The sequence below is a fragment of the Mesocricetus auratus genome, unplaced genomic scaffold (genome assembly GCF_017639785.1).
Source record: "Mesocricetus auratus isolate SY011 unplaced genomic scaffold, BCM_Maur_2.0 Super-Scaffold_15014, whole genome shotgun sequence".
Classification (NCBI taxonomy): domain Eukaryota; kingdom Metazoa; phylum Chordata; class Mammalia; order Rodentia; family Cricetidae; genus Mesocricetus; species Mesocricetus auratus.
The window spans coordinates 56,995,818-57,013,235 of NW_024429186.1; the positions used below are offsets into that span (position 1 = coordinate 56,995,818).

A 17,418-nucleotide genomic window follows, 5' to 3' on the forward strand; every position below is an offset into this window, starting at 1 on the left:
GCTCTTAACTATTGTACCAAAACTAACCCTTAACTCATATATTAGAACACATACCTGAAATATGAAACAACTTGGAGAGATGGTTCTGTGCTTTAAGAGCACTGGCTGCTCTTACACAGGACCTGTACTTAATTCCCAGCAACCACACAGCAGCTCACAACCACCTGTGACTCTATTTCCAGGGGTTCTGATGCCCTGTTCTGGCCTTCTCAGGTTATCAAGCATGTGTGGAATACACAGAAATAAGATGTTAAGAGATGCCATAGTCATGGGACATCTGCCAAGGAGAGCTGCTCACAGGAAGTGCAACCTACCCAAGAGAGAGCAGTGTATTGCAGTCAACAAAGCTGGAGAAAGTTGGAGATCTGAAGAGCGTTTTGACATCACACATGGAGATGTACAGTTTGGGGTTTGCCCAGCAGGATTTATGTGTTGCTTTTGTCCAGTATTTCCTCACTACGCTCCTTTCCTTATGTTTTGGAATGGTAATGTGTATTCTATATAATGTGTTGGAAGCATGTGATCTGCTTTTTAATTTTCATTTTTACAGGTGATTACACTTAAGAGATTGCATGAATCTCAGAAGCACTTTTGGACTTTAAAACATTGTTGAAGCACTGTGATACACTATGGGAAGTTTCAGAGTCAGAATAGATTCGTTTTGCATTGTGATGTTATTACATTCTTCTGGAGGCCAGCAAGTGCAATGTGGTAGTTTGAATGTAATTGGCCCCCATAATTTCACAGGGAGTGGCACTGTTAGTAGGTGTGGCTTTGATGGAGTTGGAGTGGGTATGGCCTTGTTGGAGGCACTGTGGCACCGTGGGGGAAGGTTTTGGGATTTGCTATGCTCAGGATACCACCCAGAATTCAGTAGACTTCCTGTTGTCTGCAAGATGTAGGACTCTCACTGTTCTTCCAGAACCACATCTGTCTGTATGCCTCATTTCCCTGCCATGTTAAAATGGACTGAACCTCTGAAACTGTAAGTGAGTCACTCCAATTAAATGTTTCCTTTATGGTCATGGTGTCTCTTTACAGCAATAAAACCCCTAAGTAAGACACCATCCTACCACAGGACAGTTGCTCAACTATGTTCTAGCAGCTTTATTCATAAGACCCAGAGACTGGAAACAATCTAGATGTCCATCATGCAAAGAATAGATTAAAAAAAAATTGTGGTGCATTTATACAACGGAGTGTCACTCAGCTGTTCAAGACAGGAAAACAAAAATCATGAAATTGCAGGTAAATAGGTGGAATTAGAAAAAATTTTCTGGGTAACACAGACCCAGAAAAACAAACATGGTATGTTCCCACTTATAAGTGGATAACAGCTATTTAGAAAAGGATAATCATGCTACAATCACAAATCCAGAGAGGCTAAGTAACAAGGAGAGTGGGGGGGGAGTATACGCATGAATCTCCCTAGGAAAGGGAAATAGAATAGATTTAGTGAGTGGACTGGGGGCAAATGGCAATGGAAACAGGAGGGATGATCAGATTTGGGCGCAGGGTAGGGGAAAGAGTACTGGGTGAAATGGTGTGGGGGGGTGATTTCAGGGATGAGCTAGAAACCTTGAGCAATAGAAACTCCCAGGAATCTACAAGGGTAACCCCAGCTAAGAGTAGTAATAAGGGATCCAGAATCTGTACCTGTTATATTCTATAACCAGGTGAGGCTTCCAGTAGAGGACTGAGACACTACCTCAGCAACAAAACCTTCAAGTTCCAAGCAGTCCTGCCTGCAAAATATGGTGGGGTAAAGTGGCTCACAACTTGTGGGAGTGGCCAACTGTGGTGGTTTGAAAGAAAATGGCTCCCAAAGGGAGTGGCACTATTAGGAGGTATGGTTTTGTTGAAGGAAGTGTGTCACTGTGGGGGTGAGCTTTGAAGTCTCCTATGCTCAATTATGCTCAGTGTCACAGTTCACTTCCTGTTTCTTGTGGATCAAGATGTAAACCTCTCAGCTCCTTCTCCAGTACCATGCTTGCTGGCATGTCCCCATGCTTCCCACTGTGATGGAGATGGAGTAAACCTCTGAAACAGTAGGCCACCCAATTAAATGTTTTCCCTATAAAAGTTGCTTTGGGCATGGTGTCTCTTCACAGCAATTGGAACCTGAACTAAGACACCCACCAAATGGGGCAGGAGAGATGGCTCAGCAGTTAAGAGCACTGGCTGCTCTTCCAGAGGAACTGGGTTCACTTCAAGTATCCACATGGCAGCTCACAACCATCTAACTCCAGTTTAAGGAGTTAGCTCAGGCAAACATACATGCAGGCAAAACACCAATGCACATAAAAATAAATCTCAAAAGAGAGAGAGATACCAACCAATGACTGGTTCAGCTTGAGACCCAAGTCACAAGAAGGACCCACCCCTGACACTGTCTGAAGAGCTAGGAACCAGAGACTAGATAGCCCAGAGACCTATGATACAACCTGGAATAGAACCAAACACAACCAGCAGGGAAAAAAAGTCAGTGAAATGATTCCTAATGATACTCTGCTATACTAGTAGACTGGAGCCTAGCATAATCATCAGAGAGGCTTCATCCAACAACTGATAGAAACAGAGGCACAACCATAGTCAAACATCAGGTGGAGTTCAGGAAATCCTGCAGAAAAGGGAAAGAAAGAATGAAGGAGCCAGAGGGGTCAAGGATATCACAAGAAAGCCCACAGAACCAAGTAAGCAGCACTCATAGGGACTCACAGAGCCTGAACCGACAATCAAGGAGCATGTATGGGTCTAACCTAGGTCCTCTGGATATATTACGGTTTAGCAGCTTGGTGTTCTTGTGGGACTCCTAACTGTGGGAATGGGGATGTCTTGAGTATTTTGCCTGCTTTGGGGACCCTTTGGGTTGCCTTGCCCAGACTTGATATGAAGTGAGTCTTAGTGTAACTTAATATGCCATGTTCTGTTGATATCCCTGGGAAGCCTTCAGAAAGAAGGAGTGAGTTTGGGGAAGAAGGGGGTGGGGGCTGGAGAGGATGGAGGGGAAAGTGTGATTGGGATATAAGATATGAGAGAAGCAAAAAATTTAAAAAGTAAGTAGTCTGAATTAAGCCAGCCACAACCAGTGTGAGAATAACCTAGGAAAGAGCTGTGACAAGCAGGACATATATACACCAAGCAGTTCAGCTCAGACCATAAGTAAAAGCCTCTGGAGTGCACAACTTGCAGTTCCCTGCTGCAGTCTGAAAACCTGAAGCTCCATGTCTGTACTGGGCATCCACAGCTGCATCCCTCTTGTGGTGGTTTGAATAGGAATGGCCTCATAGACTCCTGTGTTTCAGTGCTTGGCCCATTAGGAGTGGTACTATTAGGAAGTACGGCCTTGTTGGAATAGGTGTGGCCTTGTTGAAGGAAGTGTGTCACTGTGGAAGGGAGCTTTGAGGTCTCCTATATGCTCAAGCTACGCTGTGTGGCAAACAGTTTCTGTCTACAGTCTGAAGATCAAGATGTAGAACTCTCACCTCCTCCAAAACCCTGTCTACCTGCACACCACCATGACAATGAACTAAACCTCTGAAACTGTAAGACTGCCCCAATTAAATGTTTTCCTTTATAGGAGATGCTGTGGTCATGGTGTCTCTTCACAGCAATAGAAACCCTAACTCACACAACTCTCTACAGGCAAACATCAGGAAAACTTAGAAAGCAAAAGGTAGGTCTTTTCACCTGTACATTTCTCTCACTCCAGCCAGCCGGGAACATTGGTCACCCCAGAGAGCATGACCTGGGTAATCTCAACAAAGGTGGGAGAACCTGCTCAAGATGCAGGAAGATTGCTGAGAGTTCAAGCAGCAACAACAAAAGAATGTGTGTGTGTGTGTGTGTGTGTGTGTGTGTGTGTGTGTGTGTGTGTGTGTGTGTGTACTAATCCCTCAAGATATGTAACTAAATTTGGGCTGGAGATGGCTCAGCCGTTAAAGGCTAGGCTCACAACCAAAAACATAAGATATGTAACTAAATTCAAGTATTTACTTTTGTAGCTCTACATCTCTACATTGTTCAGATTTTCAAAAATAAGCACATATTACTTGTGTAAGCAATAGAAACAACTGGGAAAACTTCCTTTTAAATACTCTTGTATCTAAAACGTCTCACAGTTTTTAAGAAAGAGAACACATATGGCTCTCTTTCCTTCCACCGCTGTGTCCCAAACACAAGATGTCTTGCAAATACGGATAGTGATTGTTGTTTTCACACACCAGGTGGAGGGGCCATCATCCTTCGGTCTTGTTCCCATGGAGGTGACAGGGACCTGTCAGAAGGTGCTCTGGGAGCATCAGATAGCCTGTTATAGCTTGAGTCTCCTCTTTCAGTGTTCATCTGATGGTCCAGAGGATTCTGAGGGCCTCGTGAGCCTAATTAAAGAAAACTCAAATCAATATCATCTCAAAACGTGTCAGAAAAGACCTACTGTCAAATAAAATCAAGACGCTTTTTCCAAAGTGAATTACAGAGTCAGACAAAGCTTTCCTAGAACATATTTAGCTTACAATTCTACCAAAACCATTTCTAAGAGATGGGAAAATAAGTTTGCAATGTGTATAAACCAATACTTGATACAGGCTGGAAGGACAGCTCAGAGATTAGGGTATTTGTTTGGCTAACTGAAGGCTCTGGGGTCAACCCACAGCACAAAATAAGTAAACAAATAGCCAACAACACTTGCCCATAAAATTCATCTTTAAGGATTACCACCATCATCATTTTGTAATTGTAATCAGTGGTTAGATAATAAATACTAAGTCTGAAAAATAAGGTATAGAAAGTAAGTTATAAAGACTTCTACTAAACAACAGTATAAAATTAGTAAAAGATAAGGTTTTTGTTGCTTAGGCATGATTTCTATCGATCATTATAGAGGCCACAATCCTGTATCGGTGATTCTGCTACTAACCAAGTAGTTTCACACAACTTCCTTGGAAGTGCATTATACTAAGCATTACATTAAGAGACTAAAACTTGCATCAGAACTTATAATAAGAATCTCTAAGTCTATCCAACAATGATTATATATTCTAGTAAATCCCCACATCTTTCCCCTAATCAGTTCATGAGAAGAAGGCTGGGAAGGGAGAACACTCAGGAGTCCACTAGGCTCAGCATATCTCAAGCAAAGCACACAGCCTTATGAGAGGTTCAAAGACTCTCCTCATCACGTGCTACCAGGACCCAAGCCACAAGCCATGTGACTATTAGGTGGACACTGTAAACGTGAAAATACAAAAGCTTAAAAGATTTTAAGAACAAGTATTTACAATTCGCTCTCTAAAAATAAATTACTTTCCTTATATACAATCTTATTCAAGCTTTCAAATCTCAAGATAATAAGAGGAAGGAGAAAGAGGCACTCTGTCCTTTCAGTGATCATAGGAAACTTGCTCCAAATCGAGATTTTAGGCCTGTTAGTAACTTACCAAGAATTTCTGTAGTTTTTTGACAGGAAACAACCTTGTAAATAAGCTAAACACACTGTCACTTAAAAGCAATTAAATAGAAGAGGAAAGTACTTCAACAGGAGAGGAGAAAGGAAAGGTCATTTTTATGATAATTTCGAACATTCACTTGACTACAAGCAATCCTTGACTTACGCAATTCAACTTCCAATGAGTTAGTTTAGTCAATTAAACCCTATTTCTAGGGTACTGTGTTCATATATGAATAGCTGCTATCCTTGTGTTGTGCAAAATTAACTTTGTCTTAATGAACATTCTTCTCTTAATGAAATATGATAAAATTGTTCAGAAAGTATCAGAAATCACAAAGCGCAATGGCAAATACTTTATGTGGTGGCTTTGATTGCATTTATATTGGTATATAATGTGACATGACACACATTTCTTACTCTAAGTCCAAGTGTAAAAGGTGGTGGCAAGGGGACTGACTGACAACATTAAGCCCAAGGCTTACAGCAGACGTGTAAATTTTAAAACATAACTCCTTTCTGGAGTGTTCAGTACAACCCCGCTAGGACTCCATGTGTGGCATAGTCATTTTCCCTGGAAGCTTCCAGTTCAAAACCAGCACAAGCAAAGCTCTTCCTGCGGTGAGCCAGGGCTGGCAGGAGGTGGGAAAACAGTTCCAAATGGAGCAAACTGAGGACCAAGAAGATAACAAAGAGGAAACAGGCTGAGCGGCTCCTTCCCCTGCAGCACCCAGGAACTGATCTTCTCACAAAGGATTCTGAAATATTGACAATGGCCCTGGGTTTGTCTGAGACTCTAGAAATGAGTGTACTCTGTGTGAACTGTTGACATGTTTGCTTTAGCCTGCTGCTTTCAGAGTCTCACTTGCTCCTGCCTTGTGTTTACTTTGTTGGATCACACACATAAATGGTTAGAGACATTCATTAGTAATTCCTGTACTTAATGTAGCTATGGAAACACAGAAAACACAAGGTGGCATGGGAGCAATGCAGACAATCCTGGCTTAGTCTCTAAAAGCATCAGTAAGAGTTAGCACTCCTGAAAAGGCCCCATCCAAACTCTGCCTACAAAAGCACTTCTGACTGCCTTCAGGATTAAAACAGGGGATAGGGGCTTTCATATTCTGATTTACTATAAAGAAAAAGTTATTGAATTAAATGTATACATTTAAAATTCTACATTCTGATCCTGTTTCATCAAGCACATTTTATGTTGGTTATACTGCTCTATTTTACATATTCTTTAAAAGGTTTTATATAGTATAATACAATTTTGAAAGATACACATTGACTCTTTGTTATCCAGTGTAGGTTGAGTATTCCTTACTGGAAATGCATGGTGCCATAAGTGTTTACTGCTCTATTTTACATATTCTTTAAAAGGTTTTATATAGTATAATACAAGTTTGAAAGATACACATTGACTCTTTGTTATCCAGTGTAGGTTGAGTATTCCTTACTGGAAATGCATGGTGCCATAAGTGTTTGCAATTTTAGACGATGGGGAAGTCCTTCTGTATATATATTTCTCTATTGGTTGATGAGAACCAATAGAACACTGATTGGCTGAATGTCCAGGCAGGAAGTATAGGCAGGGCTAGGAGATGAGGAGAATGCTGAGAAACATAGGCAGAGGCAGACAGGGTCACGATGTAGGCCACCAAAGGAGTAACAGGTCTGGGCATTCTCCCACAAGCCAAGACAATGTGGAAATAATAGATTAATAGAAATGGGTTAATAATTAAGACAAGAGCTAGTCAATAAGAAGTCTAAGTCACCGGCCAACACTTTCATAACTAATATAGCACCCGTGTGTTCATTTGGGGCTAAAGAGAGGGGCAGGATCAGCCACAAAGAACCTCTCATTACACTTGGATTTAGTGTGTGTGTGTGTGTGTGTGTGTGTGTGTGTGTGTGTGTGTGTTGTGTATAGACCTTAAAGGTTGAACATCACAAACTCAAAAATCTACAATATGAAATGCTTCAAAATTCACAACTTTTTGAGTACTACACCCAAAGAGTCTGCCATTGAGAGCACTCTGGATTTCTGAATTTCCATAGTTAGCATGGCCACCTGCCTTAAAACTGTGTGCAAGAGAAAAATATATCAGAAAAAGGTGCTATGGAGGGTTTTGCTGCTTGTTTTTGAGGCACAATCTTACTATGCAGCTCTGAATGACCTGAAACTCACTCTGTAGACCAGGTTGACCTCAAACTCACAGAAATCTGCCTGCCTCTGCCTCCCAACTGCTGGGATTAAAGGCATGTGCCACCATATCTGGCCCAAGATTCTTCACCCAGTTAAAAAATTAAGTAAATCTATGATAAGTACAAGGAATGCCTGTACTTTCCAAATGTCTATTTACAGATTATTTTAAAGGTAAGTTGAGATGAAAATATAAAGTAAGGAAGAAATTCAGAGTAATAAAAATGTTTAAACAATATACCTCTTCCTCCTCCCCCTGGAAGCAAAGGTGAGAGTCTGAGTGGACCCTCCAACAAAGTTGGAGGAGAGAGAAAAGCTCTCGTTTCAGATGAAGGTCGGCCCAGTGGGGAGGGACCATATGGAGAGTGCTCTGGAATGATTAAAACAGCAGATGTAAATGAAGATTTAGTTAGCTGTACCATAAAGTCAGAATCCCATTCAACAACTATCATCCAGTTAACCTACTGTCAGCTTACATCTAATCTGTGCCCTGAACACTACACAGATTTCAAGAGACTGTGGTGTTTTTAAAGCTTTTCAACAAATTAGACATTTAGTCAAATAAAAGTATAAGGTTTATATATAAATATTCAGAACTTGAATCCGCTCAGCTTTACACCTATGTAAAGAATTCTGATGTTTTTAACATTTTATTTTTAATTTGGCATGTATGTTTGTGTCTACGTGTGGGTTATGTACATGCAAGTAACAGCAGCCTATGAGGCCAGAGGCATCGGATCCTCTACAGCTGAAGTTTACAGGCACCATGAGCTACTAGGAACTGAACTCAGGTCCTCTGCAAGAGCAATATGTGCTTTTAACAGCTGAGCCACCTCTTCAGCCCTAAGACAGTTCTGACTTGTTTGTTTGTTTTGTTTTGTTTTGTGAGACAGGGTTTCTCTGTGGCTTTGGAGGCTGTCCTGGAACTAACTTTTGTAGACCAGGCTGGTCTCGAACTCACAGAGATTCACCTGCCTCTGCCTCCCCAGTGCTGGGATTAAAGGCTTGCGCCACTACCACCCGGCTAACAGTTCTGATTTTTAAAATGTGAAGGTCGTAAGGTCCGTGTTGAATGTTACTTATTTTTATCTGTGCAATGTTGAGGGCAGGCCACAAGCTCTAGAGAAATTTTACCTGGTTAAATAAACACAACTCTCAAGATACATTGTACATAAAAAACAACCAACAAGCAAAAGAACCACAAAACCATTAGCTACTACTCTAAGTAACCACACAAGCTAAACAAAGGATGTTGGGGGTATTTAGAAGTTACTGAAAGATTTAGGGAACATGAAGTAAGTTTGTTTTTTTTGTTTGTTCATTTTTTTGTGTGTGTGTTGTTTCATTTTGTTTTTTGAAATGGTTTCATTATGGAGCACTAGCTGGTCTGGAATTGGATATCTAGACCTTACTGGCCTTAAAATCACAACGATTACCCCGTGCTTGACTCCGAGTAGGGTTAAGGGTGTCTGCCACCACACACAGATATTTTGGAAACTTTGTGACAGCATACTTCCCAATATTTCAACTGGGAAGGTTTACAACTTGGAAGTACTTGATTTAAGTCAGAGCCAGATAGGTCATGGTCAACCATGAAATGTCCTAGTAAGAAAGTTTTGGGGGCTTTGTTTTGTTTTGTTTTTTAGTTTTTTGGAACAGAGTTTCTTTCTATATAGCCCTGGCTTTCCTGAAAATCATTCTGTAGACCAGGCTAGCCTTGAAATCAAAGATCTGCCTGTCTTTGCCTCCCAAGTGCTGGGAGTAAAGGTATGCACCACGACTGCCCAGCTACAGGTCAGATTTTAAAAAGTAAACAAATGTATAAAATACTCTGAAGAATCAGAAATTACTTTTGAATTTTACAAGTTAAAGACGCAGATATTATCATGCATCCAATAAACTTCTCTGTAATCCAGATGACTAAGAGCCCTAGCATTTTATAAATTAATCATTCCGAATTGTTATTATGCTTCCAAAGTTAAAAAAAAAATCAGCAACAAGAAAGAACTTAAACACCAGGGAATTCCCACTTAAAACACAGTAAATCTTATTGAGTATGTACTGTCTGCAGAGAAAACAAAGCACCGCTAACCCTTCAGAGCCCTGATCTACATACTTGCCCCACTCCAAGCTTTGTTACTACTTGAAGTCTTCAATAATCTGATATTTAAAATATAAGACATATATTGCATCTTAGTGAAAATTGACTCTCAAAAGTGATTTGCTGACTTCCAGAGGTTGTTAAAGGTATATTCTACGCATAAAAGTTTCACTTTGTAACTATAGGACTTAAATTCCACTTCAACTAAAATCACTCTGAAAATGATTAGCTCTTTGGAAATCATTAAAATGCTAACTCAGTAATAAACCGGCAGAGAACTGTATCTTTGAAGGGCTAACTTCCCTGGGATAATTACAGTCATCTAACACTACAGTTTGCCCTAACTTTTAAATCAATACTTTAAGATTTTTTGAATGGCTATGTTAATTATCACTTTAATCAAGCAAATCTCAAAGTATTGTTAATATGTAAATAGTCACAATGCTATTCCACTTAAGTACTTCTCATTCATTTTCCTAAAAATTAACTAATGGTACCTTATTAAAAGCACTGGGCCTTTAAAGGACCTGTCATGACATTTCTCTGAGAAAGGGAGATACCAGTAATTTTCATTACTGCTAAGAAACCAAAACCCAGAGCTAACAAAACAACTTCAAATAAAATCTTCACTACAAAATCCAAAATACTGTTGGGTGAAAATGTTGACTTACACTAAAGTAAACTATTATATACAATATATAGATACACAATATGTACTTTAAACAAGGGGCTTTTAAAAAAAGGAGAGAGACTACCTCTGCCAAATGCTGTATTTGGAACATCAGGTGCATAAGGATCTTTTTCTAAAAGTTCAAATTTAAATTCTGCTTCAGTTAACCTGCAAACAAAAAACAAACATCTCTACGTTACTCATCCTAAAGAAACACCACATTTTTAAGCAAAGGCCACTTCCAAAGCAGCTCCAAGCTCAACATCTGCTGAAAGAAAAAGGCCTACCACTGGTCTGCCCAGATGCCTTGTTACAGTTCTCCATTTTCTTGGGGGTGACTGACTTTTCCTTAGAGGTGCTCATGTTTAGAACTGCTTGGCTCTTCCATGGGTGCTATCTCACAGAGTATACATTTCTGAAGTAGAACATCCTAGATAAACTAGTCGAAATGTATCATTTTATAACTAAGGAAACTGAAGACAGAGACCTTAACTGACTAGTAAATGAAAAGGCCAGGGCAACAGTGCAGAACTGCTCTGAGTTACCTACACTTCCCCATATAAAACTTGAAATCCCATCAATTGATGTGGCTATTATATTTCTAAACTTTGTATCTTTAAATGTTACATTTTTAAACAAATGTTATTTAGTTCCTGAATCTTAAATTTGAAGTAAAACAACTGTTTGACTTTAATTTCTGAGCTATGAGACAGAAGACAGAAACCAGTTTTTAACGATGCTAAAAGTACAGTCTTGCAAGCAAGTCTAACCCTCTACTAGACCACTACCACCTACAGTTAGAAGCAAGTCTAATACTCTACTAGACCACTATCACCTGTAGATAGAAGTATTTACTCTTCCCTTTTATTGCACACTTTCACTTTAATACTGCACAATGCGACACCCAAAAATCAAACCAGGGCTGAGACAATAAACACGTCATCTACTTAGAAATAAAGAACACGGATACACTAAGCACCACTGTGTCAGAGAGACATCCTTTCTTTTGCCCAGTCTTGTTTTTTCTCCACTCATACTGGTTTAATTTTTTTAAATGACTTTTTACAGTGTAACTAGCAAAAGCTTCTTAAAGTGCCACTGTACTAGCCTAAGAAAAGTATTTCAGTCAAATTAAAACTTCACAGCTAGTAAAACTAACTAGATATTTAATAACATTATGTGAATTTATTACAATTTTTTAATTTATCCTTATACAAGCATTACATTATGAAGAAACAATTTCAAGTAAAGTATTCCCATGAATACTTACTTTTGTCTATTGAGAGCATTTTCTTTCCTTAAATCATTGAGGTTTCTTTCCAAAGTACGAGCCGCCAGCTTGAAGAAAATAATACATTTTGAAGCTATATCGATACAAACTTAAATACCAAGAGCATGATGGCATATAATATCACAACCAAAAACAGATAAGAATCTGCAATTATTGTAGTCAATATGAAACATTTTAAATTTAGGGAATTATTCACAAAGGGGATGAGTTTCATGCCAGCCAAATGCATAAATATAAAGCTGGAATTTAATTGGTACTTGTTAATGAATGTTGCTAATCAATGCAAAATCAGGGCCTAAACTTATTTGATGATAAAAATATCCAATCATGGGCTGGAGAGATGGCTCAGGGGTTAAGAGCACTGACTATTCTTCCAAAGGTCCTGAGTTCAATTCCTGGCAACCACATGATGGCTCACAACCATCTTGAACAAGCTCTGATGCCCTCTGCTGGCATGCAGGCAGAAGATTGTATACATAATAAATAAATAAAATATTTTTTAAAAATCCAATCATAAAAGGCATGCTAGCAAACTAGCTTAGGGCAAAGTCCATGGAAATGGATGATCATCATGTCATTAATTCTGGTAAACTACAAAGGTCTAAAACAGTTTCACAGTATGCCAATACAGGTCATTTTTTAATAACTAAATACAATCAATACATATTGCACATCTATTAAGTATAAGACAATGTACAAATACAATTTAAGGAGTTATTATTTGTATGCACATAAGCGCATGCAGGCAAGCCCATGTTTTTGTGTGTGTATTTGTTGGTAGTGTGCAGCACCATGCCCGGCTTAGTTATAATAAATACCAAGAAAATGAAATATTCCCAAATAATCATTAACAAAGGCCAAACATATGGTGCTCTACATGTTCCTCAGCCATTCTGTGGACGCTACAGATTAGATGCAGAATATAGAAAACATTAGATAGATCAATGCAAAATGTAAGCTTACCATACATAGATAGCAAAGACTAACACTCTATAGCCATTAACTATTTACAAGTAAAAGGAACTCTACTTTCAAAGACTTTGAAATACACATGAGTGATAGGGGAAGTCCTTCTGTGTATATGTAAATAAAGGACTGTTGGCCAATAGGGAAGCAAGATAGGTGGGGCTAGGAGAATTGACTTTAGCCAATGAATAAACTAAACATTCACAGAAAACATAGCTTAGATATATTTTAGTACTATCAAAAAACATTTTTTGGGTAGGCAGTGGTGGTGCACACCTTTAATCCCAGTACGAAGGAGACAAACGCAGGCGCATCTCTAAGACCAGTCTGGTCTACAGAGCTAATTCCTTGACAGTCAGCGACACACAGAGAAACCTTGTCTCAAACCCCACCCCAAAAGGATTTCTTTTGTGTTAATGATTTTCCAATATGCAATCATAAAATCAATTTTGAACAAAAAAGAAATGCTGTAAAATGTAACAATTCACTAACTTTTAAATTTTTATTTAGCTCTATATGTATAATTAAGTGTTCCTCCTGATTCTGATACAACTGAACTTAGTTGTTTGCTGTGTGACACATATATATGCACATGTGTGAATTTCGTATGTGTGTGTGCGCTCACATGAGTGTGAGTGGAGGTGTCCTAAGAGGACAGAAGAGGGTGTCAATTCACCTGGAACTAGAATCACAGGCAACTGTGAGCCATCTGACTTGCACAGAGTCAAACACAGCTCAGGTCCTCTCGAAGAGCAGCAAGTTCTGAGCTTAACTACTGAGCCATCTCTCCAACCCCCAAAATTTCTTGTCATGTCTATGTGATTTTATAACGAATTACATTCAGAGAGAAAAGTACAAATAAAGCACAAAATAAGATGACTACTTCTCAGTGCCTCCTATGGTCTGACTTGTAACATGATTTCAAGACTGGTAAAATTAATAAAATTAATAAAGCAATTAATTTTTAAATACTATATATATATCTTTTTTTGGTTTTTACGAGACAGGGTTTTTCTGTATTGTTTTGGAGGCTATCGGTCCAGCCCGGCCTCGAACTCACAGAGATCCGCCTGCCTCTGCCTCCCGAGTGCTGGGATTAAAGGCGTGCGCCACCACCGCCGGGCAAATACTGTCTATATTTTTACCTAATCTAAAATGAGTAGTATACATAAAGGAACTTAAAAACTTACCCAATTATCATGTGCCTTTTTTTCATGAGCAATAACCTAAAAAATAGTTATTAAGATTATTTTTAAATAAAAGCATTCATTCCCACCACTAAAATGTAAGGCCCAAACCATACACTCACACTGCTGAGGCACCTCTGAGGCACTGTAAGGATTTTGAAAGCATAATTTCATGTTTACAGATGATTTACTCTGCTGAACTTGTAAACAAAAACTGAATGTAAGAGTTTTACTGTCAACAAACCGCATGTGATGACCAGCTACAACAGTTTCCGAGGAGCAGATAACGAACAGAACATGGGACTGCAATGGTGACAGACATTGTTTGGGCTGCATAATCCTCATTAACAAAGAAAGGAAAGTTTCAGAAGTTTTTTATTTCAGCATCTTTGGCTCCCTGGGTATATTTCAGTTTTACAAAACACCCCGGGAGGGGTGGAAGCCACAATCCTGCATCAGTTGTATCAAGTCAATGTGCTCTACTGTGGACACAGCAGTCATATGACATGCATACCTGCCCCTGATAAGAGCGAATTGTTCTCTCCAGCTCCTCTTCCACATCCTTGGCACGCTGTCTATAAGGAACAAGTAGTTACTCCACTGTGGTAACATATAATAAGGAATGAGAGCACGTGGCTACAAGAATACAAACACGAATATTCTACCTTATTTAATAACTGCAAGACTCATCTTTTGAGAGATGCTAACAGATTTTAAAGATCATCTTCTCCTCAACTAATTCTAACCTCAATTAAATCTTGTGAGCACTACTGTTTGGGTGTGGCTAACACAAGGTCACAAAGATTTAGACTGTACAGAAGGTCTCACTCAGCCTGGCCTCAGGCTCAGTTATAATCTTCCTATCCCTCCATCCTAAGTACAGAAGTCACAGGCACAAGCCACCATGCCTGATCCTCAGGTTTTCATTTTCAGGACATGGAATCCTGAAAGATTAACTCAGATCCTGTCATCTTAACAGAGTTCCAGGAGAGGAACTATTTTTTTGTTTTGTTTTTTCAACACAGGGTTTCTCTGTAGCCCTGGCAGTCCTAGAACTCGCTCTGTAGACCAGACTGGCATTGAATTCATAAAGATCTGCCTGTCTCTGTCACCACCACCCAGATCAGGAGAGGAAAAATATAACTTACTGCCTTTATGAAACAAAGAAAGTAATTTGTCCTTTTAGACAAAGCCCAAATTTACTCTTCCTAAGGTAAAGAGAACTGTTCCTATGACTCAAGCTGCTGTGGTGTGCCTCTTTCTAACAGACATCCTAGTGTTTCCTTAGGTTCACTGAGGACTGGACCAAAAACCATAGCCAAGCATTTACTAAAATGCCAATTATGGCTTGTTCAATTAGTGGCACACTTATTGAATGTTAATACTGTGTATGCTCTTTCCCATCTGAACAAAGCCCAATGAATGAGCTTGAATTAACTGCTCTATTTCCTTCTTTGAAACGGGGTCTTGTGTAGTCCAAGCTAGCTTCAAACTCGATATTTAGCCAAGGCTAGCCCTGATCTTGTGATCATTCTGTTCTACCTCCCAGTGCCAACACACAGCAATTAACTATTTACAAACTTCTTGATATTAACAGAAAATATGCCTATACTTATATATCAAAGTCCCCCCCAAAAAAACTTTTTCCTTTTAATATTTTCTGAATATATGCAAAATACCAAGAAATTCAAATGCAAAGTAATGAAATAAAAATAAGCCAATTCACTAAGTGGTGGTTGCAGCACACACACCTTTAGTCCCAGCACTCAGGAGGCAGAGGCAGAGGCAGGCGGATCTCTGAGTTCAAGGCCAGTCTGGTTTACAGAGTGAGTTCCAGGTCGGCCAGGGATACAGAGACCTTGTCTCAAAAACAAACAAAGCCATTCTGTTACTGCTTCCTGCTGCTGAGCATCCCAACAAGAATGAGCACTTCATACCTGTAGGTCTCCAGCTCCTTGGTCGCATGACTGATCTTCTCGTCCACTTTGGAAAGTTTCTCCTCTTTCTCTAATCGGCAGTTTTCCTCTACTGTTAATTTCCTTAAAACAAAGAGTATTTCATTTCTTTTAATGTATGGTATTCACATAATCAACTACATTTTTAAAATCACATCAGAACTGGTGTATCCCACAAAGCAATTTCCATACACCACGACAAAGGACACATGCAAAAAAATAAAGTCTGTGTATTTCTCATATGAAATTTAGCATTATAAACCCAAGATCACATTGTTCTCAATTACAGTGCTATTGGTATTAACAGTCTCAAGTGTTTTACATTATTGTAATGTATCTAGTAAAATATCAATAAAAACTGTTGTGACTATCATTTATCAGGGTTTCATGTAATGAGGCATTATGTTTGCTAGTAAGAAGCCAACAACTAAAACTATGGCTTTTGTTTTGTGTTTTCAGACAGGGTCTCACAATGTAGACCTGAAACTCACTCTGTAGACCAAGCTGGCCTCTAGTTCACGAAGACCCACCTGTGTCTGCTTCTGTAGACCAGGCTGGCCTCTAGTTCACAAAGACCCACCTGTGTCTGCTTCTTGAATGCTATATTTTAATTGGTAGTTTAAAATAATAAGAGAATAGATAATACAAGCACCAGCACTATCCCTGCACTACTTTTTTCTTGTACTACTAGCAGGTAACAGGTAACTTGCTGAACTACTAGTGTGTGCCAAACTGTTGCTAGACTTCTCTGTGGGTATTAAACTAGTCAGCAGCTATATAGGGCTACTATTTCCACTGCATAAAAGTGAAAACAGAGCACAGAGAAACCAAATACAGTCATATACTGTGTAACAATAGGCTCTGAGAAATGAACCAACAAGACATTTCATCACTCTGTGCATGTCAGAGTGTACTTAACACAAACCAAGATGGCTAAGAATCAGCGGGTGGCATTGTCATATCTGTGGTTCATAGTTTACCAGCATGTTACCACATGTCACATGGTTGTCACTGGGAGCAGGCTTTGGGAGCATATAGCCTCACCGTTCTTCCGGGCTCCTCCCTCTTCTTCAAGTTTAGGCCATGATCTCTCAGCTTCCTGCTCCAAGAACCTGCTCCCATGCTCCCCTCACTACCACAGGCTCTTGCTCTGCAGCCATGTGCCAAAACAAGCTCTCCCTTCTACTAGCTGCCTTGATCAGAGTACTTTGGTATTTAGGGGTTTTTTGCTTTATTTTGTTTAGTTTTTTTCAGCCATGGTATTTTATCACAGCAACAGAAAAGTGCCTAATACAGCCTTTAAGTTCAAATTTCTACACTGTGAAAGTGAACTCTACTGATGGAACTTCAAAGAGAAATCACATATTTAAAGCAGCACACTAAACTCCTAGGTTCGAATATTTCACTTCTTTCCCATATTAAACTTAAAAAATTGCAAGCAACATAATGTATCAGTCATGAAAAACATCAAGAGATTAACTGAATCTAAAAAGGCAATCTAGAAAACAACTGGACCTAAATTATACCCTATACAGGCAAGAATTTATTCTAACATTTTAACAGTTCTACCAACTTTCTATATCCTAATTCAGCTTG

The 17,418-nt window shown here is 39.3% G+C and overlaps 1 protein-coding gene across 10 annotated transcripts in view; it reads right to left on the minus strand.

Moving 5' to 3' along the window:
* LOC101822410 (MIA SH3 domain ER export factor 2) overlaps positions 1–17,418 on the minus strand; it is an 87,446-nt gene that overhangs the window by 3,792 nt on the left and 66,236 nt on the right. For all 10 annotated transcript variants that reach the window (XM_040743031.1, XM_040743030.1, XM_040743029.1 and 7 more), the window contains 7 exons: positions 15,805–15,906; positions 14,382–14,442; positions 13,871–13,906; positions 11,694–11,761; positions 10,509–10,591; positions 7,894–8,022; positions 4,224–4,379 (listed from right to left, as the gene is read on the minus strand). In XM_040743031.1, the coding sequence (XP_040598965.1) occupies positions 4,224–4,379; positions 7,894–8,022; positions 10,509–10,591; positions 11,694–11,761; positions 13,871–13,906; positions 14,382–14,442; positions 15,805–15,906 (635 nt within the window). The remainder of the gene's footprint in view (positions 1–4,223; positions 4,380–7,893; positions 8,023–10,508; positions 10,592–11,693; positions 11,762–13,870; positions 13,907–14,381; positions 14,443–15,804; positions 15,907–17,418) is intronic.